This window comes from Seriola aureovittata, chromosome 9 (assembly GCF_021018895.1).
Source record: "Seriola aureovittata isolate HTS-2021-v1 ecotype China chromosome 9, ASM2101889v1, whole genome shotgun sequence".
In the NCBI taxonomy this organism is placed as follows: domain Eukaryota; kingdom Metazoa; phylum Chordata; class Actinopteri; order Carangiformes; family Carangidae; genus Seriola; species Seriola aureovittata.
In genome coordinates, this window is record NC_079372.1 from 3070171 (window position 1) to 3086961 (window position 16791).

At 40.2% G+C, this 16791-nt stretch overlaps 3 protein-coding genes across 6 annotated transcripts in view; 2 read left to right on the top strand and 1 right to left on the bottom strand.

Annotated features, from left to right (window-relative positions):
- The first annotated feature begins 1312 nt into the window (after positions 1-1312).
- masp2 (MBL associated serine protease 2) lies at positions 1313-4847 on the top strand. Of its 2 annotated transcripts, XM_056384169.1 has the most exons (6): positions 1313-1422; positions 1496-1718; positions 1802-1979; positions 2652-2783; positions 4057-4253; positions 4505-4847. In XM_056384169.1, exons 1-6 carry the CDS (start codon positions 1415-1417, stop codon positions 4676-4678), a joined length of 912 nt encoding a protein of 303 aa, XP_056240144.1. In that variant the 5' UTR covers positions 1313-1414; the 3' UTR covers positions 4679-4847. The 2 variants fall into 2 exon arrangements, with proteins under 2 accessions (XP_056240144.1, XP_056240142.1); XM_056384167.1 differs by lacking the exon at positions 1313-1422 and having other exon boundaries at positions 1437-1718.
- Positions 4848-5980: 1133 nt separating this feature from the next.
- Positions 5981-12856, bottom strand: dffa (DNA fragmentation factor, alpha polypeptide). Its single transcript, XM_056384166.1, has 6 exons — positions 12662-12856; positions 11302-11460; positions 11053-11207; positions 10469-10673; positions 9288-9415; positions 5981-8829 (listed from the first exon to the last, which is right to left on the bottom strand). The coding sequence occupies exons 1-6, from the start codon at positions 12753-12755 to the stop codon at positions 8626-8628; spliced, it is 945 nt and encodes a 314-aa protein (XP_056240141.1). The 5' UTR covers positions 12756-12856; the 3' UTR covers positions 5981-8625.
- Positions 12857-14309: 1453 nt separating this feature from the next.
- The window catches only part of pex14 (peroxisomal biogenesis factor 14), a 45303-nt gene continuing 42821 nt past the window's right edge, over positions 14310-16791 (top strand). For all 3 annotated transcript variants that reach the window (XM_056384163.1, XM_056384164.1, XM_056384165.1), the window contains exons 1-2: positions 14310-14438; positions 15620-15670. In XM_056384163.1, coding sequence (XP_056240138.1) covers positions 14403-14438; positions 15620-15670 — 87 coding nt within the window. In that variant the 5' untranslated portion in view covers positions 14310-14402. The remainder of the gene's footprint in view (positions 14439-15619; positions 15671-16791) is intronic.

Here is a 16791-nt window from a genome sequence, read left to right on the forward strand (position 1 = left end):
TGGGTATAAGCCCAAGTGTAAGAAGCCCAGGATCTTTTTCTATTTTCACCTTCAGGATCCCACAGAGTTCTTCGGAAATGAAAACCCACAAGCCTAAAAATGAATTTACACTCCCAGAGCCGGCGGAAATGAGACCTGAATGATGCATGAAGCATAAACGCCACAATCATTATCGATTGTTCTTTGTGTTTTGTTTTTGTTTTTCTTTATGAAGGCATTTGTTTATATTCGGGGGGGGGGAGTGATTTTTGCCGGAGCATCAGAGCCTGAGTGGCGGCTGGGTGACATCCAAGAGGAGAACATCTGCTGTCAGCACAGACAGTGTGGCTCCGCATCCGGCCAGCTCACAGTCAGGCGAAAAAGGAAAAGGTTATGGCACCATTTAAAAAGAGTACCATCAGAGAGGTCATTTGCAAAGGGAAATTAACACTGATGTTTATGTGGATAATTATTGTAATTCACTTCAATACTAGCCATTAGTGCTTCAGCATTAGGGAAAATTGGGGTTGGTTATTATATGCTTACTTATTGTACAAACTGTTGCGAGTTGAAAGGCCCCATCAGTTCTGAATAACGTCAATATCCGTATTCCATCAAAACAGACAGCGTGCATTCTCAATTCGCTCATTATAAAAGCCTGTACAATAAAGTCTGACCTGACAGCATTTGGCACAGTGAAGACATGTAACAGACATGTAAAAATAAAGAAATAAAGAAATAAAAACAACCAATCAAAGGAAGCAATCTGGTTTCATCCTCTGCTGATATACCTCTGACTGTTTTCATCCCTCATACAGTGATTAGGTGCAAACAAAAGGTCTGGGCTGGTAAATGTTGTGGGTGTTGTGTATTTATTTTTGTGGGGCTTTTATTTAACAGCCTCACAACTCAGCAATCAAGCAGGATCTGAAATAATTAGAGTCTGGTCTGATCAGCGTCACTGTCTAAACGCCTTTTCGAAGGACACAGATGAGTGATACGAGACGACAGGTGATCTTCATTTTTATGAATATATCTTCATTTTTATGCTTCAGATATTTCAATGCGAAGATTAAGACTGAGAAACTTTTGGGTGGTTTTTGATGATTCGGACAACCGAGCGATGTGCTGTCAGTCTTCCTTCATGTCTTTTGTTGGATGCGATGAATTTTAAGACAAAACTGCTTCTGAGGTGATAAAACAATCAGAGAGAGACTTTAAGAGTAAGAATGAATATAACTGATTCTGACATTCATCAGTTTGATAGATCTCTGCGACTGAGGGAGGTGGGGAAACGATGACAAACTGATCATGTGCCTGTCTCACTTTGTTTGCCTAAATGTCGGCCAGCCAGGACAGCTGGGTTCATTTACCCTCAGATCAGTGAGCGAGCCATTCCAAAACACACAATATATCTGGGGACTGTGAAGCCAGCATGACCAGGTGAGTGTCACTTAGCATTTATTTGTGCAAAATAATCCTTTAAACTGCTGCCATCACACCTAATGTTGCCCAGTGGCTGCTGCGTACTTGTCCTGTTTTCCCTCCTCCATGTCTCGCTGAGTGTGGAAATGACAGGGTTACATGGCAGCTTCACCTCCCCCGACTTCCCCCAGCCATACCCCGACAACCAGCACATAGTGTGGAACATCACTGTCTCAGACGGCCACAGGGTCAAACTCTACTTCACCCATTTCAGCGTGGAACCCTCCCACCGGTGTGAATACGACTACATCCAGGTAAATAATGCTGGAGAAACTCCCAACTCCCATTACCTGCGCTGGGAATCTGTACTAAAAGGCTTCTGACCTTGTCAAACCAGGTTTTGGCAGAGGGAAAAGAAACGTTGCGGTTCTGCGGTGAGGAAAAGAAGAACTACGAAAGCACCCCCGGGAACACCGTCATCCTATCAGCCGGGAACCTCATGTCAGTGGTCTTTAGGAGTGACTACTCTAACGAGGGCCGATTCACCGGCTTCCAAGCATTTTACACCTCAGAAGGTGATGCAGAATAGTGACATTTGTTGCCAGAAGGCAGATACGTTTTTGGTGGCTGTAATTACACCGAGTTTGATGGTAGTTTCGAGAGAAATAATAGCAGGTTTATATCACAAGTATGCACAGTAATGTTTTAAAATATTAATTCAAATTTAGAAAAAAAAAGAAGAAAGGCTATAAGCAAAATAGAAGTATAACAATAACAACACAATGGCACACAGCAGGGATAAAGTGCAACATGAGTTATTCCAAGGAACTTGTGTCGGCCATCCGAAGCAGTTCAGCAAATACCTTTTTATTGTCTTGGCATCCTTACATTTTCATTACAGACCCCTTTTTTTTTTTTTGAATCTTCCTTTTTGTATTCTGCTGCTGATGGCCCTAAAGCAAACAAAAAAAAAAAGGCCTGTCTGCAATTTCCGTTTTCATGCAATTAATACTTTTAATTGGATTTAACGATCACTCCTAGTTCATTTCAACATCTGGTCATCGCTTTGTTTCAGCCAGTTGATGGCACAATTCTGTGTGAGCAAAGAGCTAGATTCATTTAGTGTCTGCTTCACTTGTAAAAGCCAAAAATCAGGTATTTAAGTATGCTCATGAATGGAAAAAAAAATGCATATTTATTTTGTAGTGTTTCACTCTTCAACCTCTCTGTCTCTGTCTCTCTCACAGACATCAATGAATGTCTGTCCAAGGTGGGCGGGGAGAGAGCGTGTGATCACTTTTGCCACAATTACATCGGTGGATATTACTGCACATGCAGACAGGGATACTTTCTGCATGACAACAACAGATCCTGCACAGGTAAGAGCAACGCAGACCAGAGCTCAAGAGACGAGCTCAACTGAGCTCAGTCACAGCCAGTCAAAACCTGTGAAATGAGGTTTAGTGTTAAGAGCTCAGCACACAGCGTTCGACTGTATATTCATCTCTGTGAAGATAGCGTGCAGTGCAGAGTAAATACAGTGTTCAGCTCCTCACTACCAGACACAGCACGGCAGATATCGATGGCAATAAAGCAAATGTTCATTAGTTTGCATTGAGCTCTGTTTGAAGCACAACATATTTTAATTCCACCACATTTGTTGATAGTATAACTATAATGGCCAAATCTTTCAGTCGGCACAGTTAGTCGATGTGGCATTAAGGTGTTAATAAAAACGATCAACATACAAAATGTCGCTCGTTTGAGACTTTTCGAGAAGGGTGGATGAAAATGAGATCACATTACTGTGTCGCAAACTTGTAGCTACGCCTAATTATTGTAAGAAAAAGCCATTTGTATTTCAAAATGATCTCAATATTTCACAGCACTGCAGAACAAATTTTCAAAAAGCAATTTTCCGACATTTCACACTGGGCACACAGTTGATAGTGTCCTAGATTGGATTTCACTCCATCATGGCTTGGCCTGCGCTGACTAATTTCAGACCGAGAAGGCACACTGATGCATAAAGTAGTTGATCTTTGCCAGCTGGTGTAAAGCAAGGTTAATTACTGTCGATTCCTAAGGGAAAAGCAACTTCAAAATGACATTAAAAATTGATACCTGTGTGCACTGTTAATAGTGTACTGACACTGGGTAATTTATCACAATTACCAGTTGATGTGCCTTAAATTATTATTCTTTGCCAGAGGAAAAGGGTGACAAAACAAATCACGCAATGAATAGGAAAAAAAATGATTATCTGCCTACAGATTGTACTAATTATATGAATTACAGCAACTCAGCCTCTTTGCAATACTCATTTGTTTTTGTCTGTAACAACATCTGCACACTCGCCGGGGCAATAATGCAAACCTAAATGAATCCCATCATTTATGGTGCCAGGAAATGTCTCAATTGACATGAAAAAAAGAAAAATCTTCTTCTAATCAAACGGCTTTTTCATAGCCACGACCGTGTAACTCATAAAGCAGTTGCAGGTGGATCATAACACTTTATCATTTTTCAAATTAACATGCATGAGATGCAAAGATTTGAGCAGTGAAGAGTGGATGACATTTTTGGAATGTGCCCCAAAATGACCACTTTTAATAGACATTTCAATGAGTGTGTGAGTCCTCCTGCTCACAGTGCCATGCCACAGCCAGGTGTTGACCTCGCCATCGGGGGTTCTGACCAGTTCGGGTTACCCAAAACCCTACCCGCCCATGAGTCAGTGTAATCACACTATATCTCTGTCGGAGGGCTACAGAATAATCCTGGACTTCCTGGAACCTTTCGACATAGAGGGACACCCAGACGTCCCCTGTCCGTACGATATGTTGAAGGTTAGTCGTGTGAGTTCAGAACCTACCCCACACACACACACACACACACACACGCGCGAGAGAGATGATGAATAAGCAATGTATTCCTCCTCATGCTTGTGGAGGTAGTCTATCACTGACTTGTCCTCCTTGGGTGATATACTGTTTGGCCATGCGGCCTCCTGCATATTTAAGTTTGGCTGGACATCAATCAGTCAGGCATTTAATGAATCAACATCCCTGTTCCTTATTTGGTGTTCCTCTTTTTCCAGATATCAACAGCTGGACAAGAGTACGGACCCTTCTGTGGATCAACTGCACCCGCCCGCATTGACACAGGGAGTTACCGAGTGCATGTTAGATTCAGATCTGATGCTAGCGGGAAAAACAAGGGATGGAAGATCAAGTACACCAGTACAAAGGCAGAATCCCTCACTTTGACTTAAGACTGATGTGACATTATCTTAATGAATCCTTGTTATGACATTATGACAACTGTGCTACAAAGATACCCTCCAAATTTCACGCAATGCAAACAATTATTCTGCTCTGGTCCAGCTGAAGACTGAGGTGCATTTTAATGGCAGATACAATAAATGAATTCAGTTTAAAGTATTCTGGATGTGAGTCGGTCTCGTCTAAGACGCGGTGAATGCTCGTCATTTAACCTTCATACATAATTCAGCTTGTTCTGAGCAATCCCGGATCTACTCCTCTATCAAAACAGTCATTATAGGGTTCTTCAATCCCATGAAATTGCCTCTCATTTGACACTTCTCCATCAGTGTCCCACAAGTGGGGCAAAAGAACAAGCCTGATGTGAGAAAGAAATTTACTTGTGTTGATTTGTTTTTACTGTTCCTGTCACTCCAGGGTGTGATTTTTTTTTTTTTCTTATTGACCCTTGGAATCACACAGGGCCAACACTTATGTCCTGTGACTGTACAATGAACATCAGTATGTTGTTCACTTTGACTGAACTGTTATGCTGCTACATACTTTGTAGTTTGAAGGCCACCACAACTTGGCAAAGCGAGGTACTGACCCATATATCCCCTTGGCATTTGCAGCTCCAAACAGAATCCGTGGGTCCACAGTGGACATGTGCTCTCTGAAAGTCATCCGACCACGTGGGATAAGGCTTGTTTCCAGCATGAAATGTCCAGACAGTCCTCAGGGCAGTTGGGTGCTTACAGAGCAAACCTGCAGTTGTTAGCCGAGCACTGTTAACTCATAATCTAATCCAGCAAGACGGTGTGACACATGATAGCAGAATCAACTGCTCCCGTAGTGCGCTCACTTCTTACTGTTCGGCCTTGTTGGAGCCAATTCCACAGGAATTACGCACACCATGAAACCCATTAGGCGACTGTTGGAAAATATCGCTCAGCAGCATGCAGCCAACAGGCTTATAGCTAATACGCCCTTCACTATTTTGTTGACAGCACTGTATCTTGGGCATGAAGGTACTGTAATGTAAGGTGGGAAAAAAAGACATGTAAAGGAGGTGTTTTTGTCAGTGTTAATATTTCTTATCATGGTAGACCTTTCAGTAGTGAGTACTTCTGGGTATTTAGATTTACTTTCACAAAGAAGAGCATCTAGCTTTGAGCTCAGAACTGATGCTGTGTGTCACTACACCATGCTCAGCTTTCGAGTGAAGAAAACAGATTGTGCTAAATGCTCGTTTTTATGCACTTAGATACTGTATGAGTTTACACCCAAAATAAACACATGTAAAGTTTACCTTTGAGAAAAATGCCCTAAGTTTGAGGGCTGGTTTATTTTAGAAAAACCCTCCTAGCACCATTCAACATGTGTATAAAAGGTACCTTAAATCACATACTGTACAGTCACATACAGCTTCTCTGTGTAACAATTGTCGTACCTGTTTAAATACAAAATGTGAATGTGTTGGAGAGCTTACAGTACGGTTCAAACGGGGTTTAGTATAAAACAGCACTTTACTTTTTAAAGAAACTGCCTATGAGATATCTATATGAGTCCTCCACTTTTCTCTGATACATGTAATTGTAAAGTACAAACCGGTAATGACATCTCAAATCTCACCGCAGCACGAAAAGATGAATCCTTAACGCAAATTCAAATCCACCATCATTTTGTGTTCATTGTTCAAGAGACAGGTGATGAGATGACAGGCATGACAAAGGCTATCTTCTACATAACCTATGAGTCACACAGACCCCGCACATGTCGTCCACGCCGTCACATATCACACAGCCACTAGACTGGTACATAACTTTCACAATGGTGTATAATTGAAACTCTTAAAGAGCACTCGTCCAGAAATATTGGTTCTGCGCAATTCAAAGAAGAAGCTTTGTTATTCTTACCCACAATGCCAGCCATAATGTGCTCAGTGAGGCTTGCGTGTATGTGACACACATCTTATCTTGTCTTACTCTATTGTAGGAATAATAAATTAAGTCTGTGTGACCCATTCAAATTAGCTTTTACACAAATATATTTGCTCGATGTCAGCATTTGCACATATCTCAGAGAAAACGCCACTCTCAGTATGATCCTGCTCACAGTCTCTGTCAGCACTGCCTGTCATTCTAATGTGGTGCTGTGCAAGTTACTTTGGTATTGTGTCTTGTGCGAGGAGTTCATACTCATCGTTTTATGGCATTTTCTACTATTCATTCTTCCGTGTGCAGACTCCGCTAATGGTTACAGGTCAGTGAATGATGACATTTCACACCAAGTAGCACATACATGAAGGCTGTGGTGCAAAATGCCTGTTCTCAAAACGCGTTTGTGATCTTAAGTTGGAAAATTGCTGAACTCGTAGACTTTAAAACCGATTGGAGAAAAGGTAGACCTACGGGACCGTAGTGGGAACATAGCATAATAGTGTCTTTTTGCAGCGGTCACTGGGGAAGGCACAAGACCAGCCATGTTGCCAGCTGATTGAAATAAGAGTGCACTGCTACTCTAAACATCCCATCCCCTGTATTTAATATGTAAATCACATTTCAATGATGGCACATGTACAGCACACAAAATATTTTGTTACTCTACTCGAGATTGACAGGGTTTCTCTGGATAGATATATTTCCTATCTGTAGTTAGTCAAAGGTTGTTAAAAAAGGAGTGCATAATTTGTCTTAGTTGTCAATGTTTAAGCAGGAACACAATGTAAACAATAATACTGCGAAGCTGAGTCAACAGTAACAGTTTATATAAAACCTCGAAACAATAGTTCCACATAAGGGGAAATACACTTTCTTGCTGAGACTGTAGATGGATTGTGTTAAAAGAACCAGTGAGGCTTTTTCCCAGTTTCTACTTTTTATGCTAAGCTAGGGCGGCTGTCTGCTGCCTCCAGCTTCATATTGAACAGACAGACATGAGAGTGGTGTTGATCTTCTCATCTAACGCCCGGGACACACTGCTTGTGTTGCGTGTGCGTGACAGCTACTGTGGCTCGCACGCTCGTGTGTATCCACACCTCCAGCGTGTCCTTTTCCTTATAAACCTCACTAACAAACACTTTTGTAAAGATGCACACACACACTCACAGAGAGTAAGAGAGAACGAACTGGAAATCTACCGCCCTTCACCTCTTAAATTATTGACATAATATAATTAAAGCCTACATTGGGTTTCTGCTATGACGATATAACACATGTGGCCTCCACTGTCTCCACATGCAATTACTAAAATGGTTAAAAAATATAATATTGATCTTTTTTTCATGTCTGTGTCATATCCAGATTCAGTCTAGACAATGAAACTATAGTGGAAGGTGTCAGTTTAATGTAATGCTGCTGGTATAATGTCAATATGTCAATATGAACAAATCTTTCCCTTTCTATTTTTTCTGGGAAAACTTGCATCACATGGGAAAAATAGGCGAGACGCCAAAACTGTAGATGATGCGCGGCAGCCGCGAGGCTCGAGCTCTAATCTGTTAACATGGGCGCCGAAATGAAAACCAAGATGTTCCGCGACCGTCATGCACATATAACACAGGCAGTGTGTCCCGAGCCTTACTGTCAGCAGGAAAAATAACTTCCCAAAATGTCAAACTATTGCCTTAAGTTTTCACATGGATATGTTTATATTTAACTGTGTTTATTTTCACAGCATGGCGCTCAATCAAAATTAGGAACCAGTCGAGGCCAGTGGTTAATGCCAATATGTTTTTGATAAACATGACTTGTGCAAATCACTTTGCTTCCTCTTGAGGCAAAAGCATTCGAGTGGTTTGCAAGTTTTACAAAAATGATGCAAACATCAACATCATTAGCATTCATGGATTCCAGCATTATGGGTATTATCAGTAACACAGGTTAAATCCCATTCTACTGGCCCTGAGGCAGGTAGTGTGAATTCTTATCAGTCTCTGCTCAGGTGAAGAATCAGCCTAGTTGCTGTCTTGGGCTGGTGTTTCTTTGCCCTCCTGCTGGCTGCTGTTCAGCTGTGTGTTGCTCCTGATGGACTGCAAGGCCTGAACCTGCTGGAGACGTCTGGTCAGCTCGGTTTCGCAGGCCTGCAGCAGCGCTGACGTCCTCGTTCTGTCCCAGCCCAGCACCTGCTCCATAGCTTCAACCCCTCTGGTCACGACCATCTAAAGAAACATGGAAGAGCCTTCATTTCAAGCACTAGAAAATGTGAGGAAGTTAGATTTTATACTGATTTATCATTTCTGGGCACACATATGCAATTCAGTCACACCCTGTAATAAATCCTATCCTTTGTGAAGATTATAATGTTCAGTTTTTGTTGACAACGTGTCAGTTAGGAGTTGATTTGAGTATTTTTTAGCTAAAGTAAATCATACAACACCAGTTTATCACTATTAAAGTATATGGATGTGTTGTGTCAGGACTTGCAGTTTTAGGTAACTGCATAATCTTTTTATAGCTGCTTATTAGACTGGATAGGGTGTGATAAACATAAGCCAGAAGTGTCAGAAGCAATGTTACAGGAATATGATGAACCCTAACCCTACATTGTTGGGACATTGTTGGCAGCTTGGTTTCTCAGCTCCGTCTGAAATCTATCGTATCAGCTTCAGTGGAGTACCTGCAGATCTTCAGTGGAGAGCCTGGTCTCTGGGCTTGTTTTTCCTTTCAAGACCATCAGCGTCCTGGGCATGAATCCGGATGCAGAGTCCACTTCCACGCCATCCGGCATATCCATGTCTCCAGCCCCTGACACATTGAAACAGGTTCTGTCTCAGGATCATTTGTTGTATAAAAGGGTATAGTTCTAGTAAATCACTGAAGAGGTGGGATAATACAGCAGGGACAACGGTTCCACCTAGTGACCAAAATGCACAAGCACACATCTTCCCTTATGCGCCATCTACTGTAAATACTATAAACCGGCAGAGGGAATACACTGATACCAGTTTTGTCAGTAAATGTTGGAAGTGAAATGTATAAGACGAACAACATGTTAAAACTAATATCAATATACTAATATACAGCTGATTTCACCACATGTATTTCTAGCATCGTGGCGACAATATGCTTTCTCATTTGCACATACAAAAGCTCAGGGGTGTATATGAATATGTATGTATTAAAATGATGATCTACTGAATACAAATAGTGTGATTAGTTATTAAATAAAAATACATAAAAAGATATTTATGAAGAAGTCTTGTGCCAGTCCTGCATGCTGATTCAGGTTTTGTTGCAGACAAAGAACAAGCAGTTTATGGGTCATTACCTTCCTGCAGGGCTACACAATCATGGCATTATATTGATTATTTAGTTGAATGTTGTACTCAGGCTTATTGATCACAGCTATTCATTTGAAATTGTTTTTTTAGGACAGAGGAAGATATACAAGCACCTCTGGCATTTAAAACCCACAGATTTATATTGTTTTTACAGCAAATATTCTATACAAAAAAATCAATTTTATATTAACCTAATTTAACTCTCTTACATAGCACTTTTATGTCATCAGCAAGCTGTTAGAGAGAGACAGACGCTGTCATAGATTTGCAGAGGCAATAATCCAAAAGTGATATGTCTATGACTTTTGCTGTCAGATCCTCTCTTTGGTCTGACTGACACTGACATACAAAAACTAAAATACCTTTCTAACCAAGGAGTAGCAACTTATCACATATTTTATATTGTGTCAGAAAACCACAGTATAAACTATGAAACCTCTTTAGAGTGCAAGTCAAGAATAAAATGTCCCAGACCTTTATTTAGGATAACCGTTTCCACATAATGACACAGCCATACCTCCCTGGCTGGGCTGACTTGGCTCTTCCTGCTGTCTGTCCTCTTTCTCCACAGCTTTGAGGTAGAGCTGGAGCAACTCCTTGGACTGCCTCTCTTCCTCTCTTCGGTCCAAAACCCTCTGCAGTGTCTCCTGAAGGTCCTCAGCCTTCTTCTCTTGGAAGCCCAGAGCAGAGGCTAGTTCGGAGCACGGGGCATCCACTAAGGTCTGCAACAGCAGGTGATAAAACTGTACTTAAAGCAATATTATACTGTTAACATTTAGGCGACTATGTCTGTGTTGTTGCTGTGTGTGTTGTGCTTCAAAGTCACAGCAACTAAAAATAATGGAACAAAAGAAGTAAAAATTAACAGTTGCAGTGTTTAGTCTTTCCATTTGTTGACAGTAGGAAAACTATAGAATAGTATATATACATATAGCCATTAGCTAAATAGCCTTTAAATGGAAAAAATATTAAAAAGCTGATGGTGAAAACAGGGGAAAGTGGAATTCAAGTAATACTATTTCCTTATTGTTTTCTTACCTGTGCACGCTGTTTCAAGCATGACAGCACACTGTTGGTGAAATAGAGGAATAATGTTGGTACCTGTAACTCTGCCTCAGACATGAGAATGATGCTGGCCAGGTCCTGTTTTAGCTGCTGGGCCAGGTCCCACCAGGGTGCCACAGCACTGGAAGTGTCCACAACATCAGCCTCCAGCAGCACAGACTCCCTGGCCATCCAGGCTGTGCCACCATCAACTATAATGAAAAGTTAATGAGTACCAAAACACAAGGCTGGGCATTTCACTGTTAAATGATGAGAATCACTGCAGACAGAAGTAAACCTACTTACGCCTGCGAACTGGAGACCATGACTCTTTTTCATGCAACAGCATGAACTTTGTGTTTAAGGGTAAACATAAAAAGTAGGCCTGATCCTCTACTATCGTCCCATCATCCTCTAGGACCACTGTGACCTGGTCACTGGGGCTGAACCCAAGGAACTCACACCCTGTGGGAAGAAAAGAGAAATGACAGACTTTACATCGTATTGTATCGTATATGAATGCCACACCACCAGATCATCAGCAAAGACCAATGACTTCTGCACTTCAAATAAGTTATGTCCATTTAAGCTGTCACCTCCTCTTTCATCACAGCTGTTCTTATTTCTCATCCACTACACTGCTATTGAGTGGCTGTGCTGCTCCGGCCCTCTGCCACTCTAACCACAGGCTTTCCTTTTACAGTTATGTATACTTTAATAAATCCATATTTCACTTGTGTGGTTGGTGGGTTTGCCTCTTGAACATTTGTTTGTGTCCCTCAGTGAATCTTTTATGTAATGACTGTATTTTTTTTTAATTCACATGTAAAGCATCAAGAAGAGCAGAATCACAGAATACTAATGAAACCTGCAGTGATTTCATGGTTCTGCACAACTGCACAACCACTTTGGTTGTTTTAATCACCACCAGACTAAAAATGCCTGCATTCTTTGTATTTTACTGTATTTATGTTATTCATATTCTGTCTGAAACTGCTTTAAAGGGAAGGTGCATTATTCATTAAACACCTGTAACAACACATTTGATTTACACTGAGGTTAAAAATATGAATTTACTAATGGAAGTTTTTCAAATGACACCAGGAATTGTGTGATGACCACTGACCAAGACTTCAGCAGGATCAAAAATCTATATTTCCAACATGTTGGATGGTTGAGAATGATGACACAAACCTGTAGTCATAGTCCTAGAAGACCACCACTGCTTCAATCTAACAGAAAAGCTGTATCTACACCTCTACTGGGCAGACACCTTGAAAAGTGCAGTGATCTGGGCAACGCCTTCTGACTAGTATTTTAGGAATGAGCAGGACAGGGGGCAGGTCTTATCTGACTTCATGTTTGGACACGATGAAAATGTTGCTGCACAGCGCGTTAGCAATCAAGACATAAGTAAGCTCAAAGTGTGAAGCAAAATCATATTGGTGCTGAAGATCACCGCATGTACATCCTAATGACTGTGTTTCAGTTTCACATTATAGCCTACAACTACAGCTTTATTAGGACACACACCGATGTTAAAATACTAAAATATACGACTACATGAGACTGCATTTCACTTTATTGTCGGATTTCTCTGACTTTTATCCTGAACATACATAATACATCCACACGTTTACAAGTTGTAGCCAATCTGACTACTCACCTTTTATCTTCAGCTCATCCAGGGAGGGAACTACCAACCCATATGATTTCTGTCGTGTGAAATTACACACCTTACACGGTTTCCTGTCCGTCATTCTATGCGTTATTTAGACAAACGTATTTCTCTTCTTTCTCTTATCTTTACACTGACAAATACCGACAGCAGTTCCCGACCACTATCTCAGCTCTGGCAGATTCGAACACGGAACCGCTGCTTTGGCGCAACGGATTCTGGGATATGTAGTTTTGTATGTTAGAAGACTAAGATGAGAAAAAGCGGCAAAGGGACAACAAAATAGCACGACTTGCAATAGTAATCTACAGTTTGTGTTTCCAAATAACTAACTAGCTAGATAGTTAGCACTAAGTTAGTTAGTAAATTCAAATGAAGCTTAAGGAAGATTTTTAAGATGCAATAACACTGATGTGACTCCAAATGGTCTCACTTGAAAAGCATCTGTCAACCTACAGACATAATTTTCTCACAAGTCTTTATGGTCTTTAATATCTACTTTTACTACTTTTAATGTGTCACTTGAAGATGACTATGAAAATGAATATACCATTATGAACTTATGACAGCAGGGCTGTCGAAAGGACAAAGTGGACGAGTGCCCGAGGGCCCCAGGATCTCAGAGACCCCTGATTGTTAGGAGTCTCTCTTCTATTCAGTGGTAGAAGTGCTGCTTTACTTGAAAGTACCAATATGACAATGTAAAACACTCTTTACATTCCAAGTAAAAGTCCCATATTCCAATTCTACTTAAGCAAAAGTACAGAGGTATTCTCAGCTAAATATAATTAAATGTACTCTCTCTACAGAATGATCCCTGTGGCTGATATGTTATAAGAACTAAATAACTAGATCATAATAATCAACAATTATAATAATATAATTGTTAATACAATACAATGTGGCATCAGTGTGTAAGCAGCATTTTACTGTTGTGTATAGGTGTAGCTAGTATTTCAAACATATCAGTCCAATGGTCCCCATGCCTAGGGGTCAGGCAGGCCATGCAAAGGATGACCAGAGTACCATGAGTAATGAGATGATAAACGGGAGAAGAAAGAAGAACGAATTTTTAATACACAAATTTGACGTTTTTTCCCCATATAATTCATACGAATTAAAATGCATGCTTTTTTTGTGAAATAGGAGTGTAAAACCTCTCTGGGCCTCAATAGATCCTATCAGAAGTTTAGAGGGGAATTTTCTTATCTTTTTCAAATCTAAACAATGCACTGTGTTTTATAAACATATTATTTGTGTTTTTTTTTAAATTGTCATATGAAAAGTAACTAGATGTCTGATAAATGTGCTGGACTACAAAGTACAACATTTTCCTCTGAAATGTAGTTTCTGTTGTTTGGACTTAATTTGTGTATGAAAATGTAGCCCTGGAGCACAATGTTATCTGAAACATTAATTAATCAATATAGTTTTACTAATTCTGTTTATGTTTGTGTTAAGTTTATTGTTTTTATTATTATTGTATTATTATTGTAAAGACTTTTACCAGTTCAGTTGATGTTGTGCTTGCTTGTTACTTGTAAGCACAAGGGGCTCCAGGTAAATTCCTGATTGAGCTTGCATGTGGACTGCGCTGTGTTCAGTGCATAAGTTCAGTGTAGTTAATAAGTAGTGACATTTTGTGAATATAGACCTTCGTTACTCTTCAGGAGAAGCAATCGAGTGTAGTTCACTCGAGCAGCCTCTCAAACAAACGAGGAATAGGAAGATGGCATCCACTGAGCAACCTGATCCACCAACACAGGTCTACATTTATGCAACTAAAACATTTACCTCTTGGTGTCCAGATGCGACAGTGAACTCTTACAATGTGTTTATATTTCGTGACCCCTGAATGCCACCATTTTTTGTTAGTTACTTTTATAACTACTCAGTTAGCTCAGGTTAGCATGCTTGCTAGCTAGCATGCTAGCTAGCTCCTGTAGCGTTTCAAAAGTTGCTTCTCAGACATGTTTGTGTTGATAAGTGGGCACGAAGGGCCGAGCTGACATTCTTGTGCTTTACCATATGTTGTCAAAACCCATTTGGCTTGCGTACCTAGTCGACTAGCTATTTACCCTGACCGAATATACGTCCTTCCACTTGCCCATAACGTCTTGTCTCTGTCTTATTATGTGCAGTTAATGACATGATGTGAAAAGGTCACTGTTAGCCTGACAAGCCTGGCGGTTTGTATTCGGCTCTTTGCTAACGCTGTGTCGGTTTAAGTTGCTGACAAGCATTGATCATTCTGAGAAAACAAAGGCTAAGGAAAGTTGTGAGTCATACACCTTGCCAGGTGCAGCTTTGCACTTTGCTGCTTCATTTACAATGTATACTTTCAGCAAGCATGTATACCATGGGCTGTGCAAAGTTCAGAACTGAAGCATTCAAATCCCAGTTAATCACCAAGTGAATGAGCAACAGATATCTACCCCAAAAATATCTAGACCTTATTATATACATGTATCCAGTTCAAGTCTCACTGTTAATACTCAGCATTAAATGAGGCATAAGAAGGTTAGTAAATGTAATGCAAACAGCTGATTTTACGTTGTTCTCCCCATTAACATAACTAGATTTTAAGTACATTAAGGTCAAGGAATTTTTAAAGTTAAGTGACAGATGTTACTGTCCTCTTCTCCTGCTAGACTGTCATGTTGTTAGGTGTTTGAGGCTTTAAAGTACATGATGTTAAAGATGTTCATGTTTTTATTTCTATCTTGCAGATAGTCTTCAGTTAATTAAGCAGCATTAAGATTCTGAGATAGATAGACAGACAGACAAATAGACAAATAGATAGATAGATAGATAGATAGATAGATAGATAGATAGATAGATATGCCCACTGTAAATGTCATTCTAAACACTGCTGTGTGAAACCAGCAATACCCTCTGTCGTCCAGTAGATGGCGCTCTAATACAAGTATTTGTTTATCTTGTCAGCCTGGCCTTCCACCTGGAGATAGTGCAACAGCTCCCCCCAGAGAAGCACTGGTAAGGATTCATTATTTAATACAAATTACTTGACTTGAGGCAATGTGGACTAAAAATCACAAAAAAAATTAAAGTTTCCCATTTGATGTCAATGCATATTTGATACAGATGGCAGGCTACATCAAATGAGCCAATTTTGATTTAATCTCAAATAGTAAAGAAAACAGTGTTTTCTGTTTACTGATCAGTGCCTCAGCTTCGATTGCGTGTTTACCAGTAAAATCAGCAACCATTTCCCTTTTTCTTTTTTTGGAAATAATGAAAGTCTGTATACTTTTGGTAATTGATGACACATAGTTGAGGAACTTGTGTTTTTTTTATGATCTTGTGACTTAAAGACATTTGTTTTCATCTTTTCATCAACAAACCACTTTTCCTTGGCTAATCAGATGATATTACACATTCCCCAGTGAGATCAAGTGTTAAACGCTTCCAATTAGCAGCCAGTCATTTAGCACCATGCTGATGTCCCCAAGCCCATAATGAGAGTGTATTTCATGTTCCTTGTCTTTGGAGAGAAAAAGCATGTAGAAAGTTCTATTTTAGCAGTGACAATGTTTCCACAGTTGCTTTAATCATGTTTAGTATAAAACTTTAACCACATACCTTTGTTGTCCTTAGTTTAGTCCACTGTTTTTCATCCACAACACAAATGGATCCAAGAAGTTTTTGAATTTGGTTCCTAATAGTTTGTCTTTGTCCCCAATGAAGAGTATTTAAGAAAAATAGCCCTAAAAAAAACTGCAAATACTAGTTGTTAATACTACCAAAGCTGGTAACATTTAAACAGAATAAACTTCTGTTGCTTTTCAATAATCTGTAAAGGAAAGTGTTTATAAGATGAGCCTGGCCCAAGTGATGACAACGATTATAACCAGTGCCTTATTGCTAAGTGGGATGGAATACATCACAGGTACATTCACTGTCCTTGTATGGACACAGCATCCAGGTTAGAGGAGTGCTGTGTTGTTCAGTCTACATGTCTCAATGTCATTCACCACCATTCACTCTTCATCCTCCCCCCATCATCCCTTCATGCCAAGGCTAATTTAATCCTGGGGTTATTGATTGTGGGAGCATTCTCCCAGGCTTTCTTTCAATTTACTTCAATTTCATCATCC

What these genes read in the sequence shown, in the direction of transcription:
- masp2 (XM_056384167.1), top strand. Translation starts at nt 1,485, where the DNA reads ATGTTGCCCAGTGGCTGCTGCGTACTTGTCCTGTTTTCCCTCCTCCAT. An exon ending in AGCATTTTACACCTCAGAAG is followed by an intron (nt 1,980 to 2,651) that starts GTGATGCAGAAT and finishes TCTCTCTCACAG; the next exon opens with ACATCAATGAATGTCTGTCC. An exon ending in CAACAACAGATCCTGCACAG is followed by an intron (nt 2,784 to 4,056) that starts GTAAGAGCAACG and finishes TCCTGCTCACAG; the next exon opens with TGCCATGCCACAGCCAGGTG.
- dffa (XM_056384166.1), bottom strand. Translation starts at nt 12,755, where the DNA reads ATGACGGACAGGAAACCGTGTAAGGTGTGTAATTTCACACGACAGAAA. An exon ending in GGATGAGCTGAAGATAAAAG is followed by an intron (nt 11,461 to 12,661) that starts GTGAGTAGTCAG and finishes TTCTTCCCACAG; the next exon opens with GGTGTGAGTTCCTTGGGTTC. An exon ending in AAGTCAGCCCAGCCAGGGAG is followed by an intron (nt 9,416 to 10,468) that starts GTATGGCTGTGT and finishes TCAATGTGTCAG; the next exon opens with GGGCTGGAGACATGGATATG.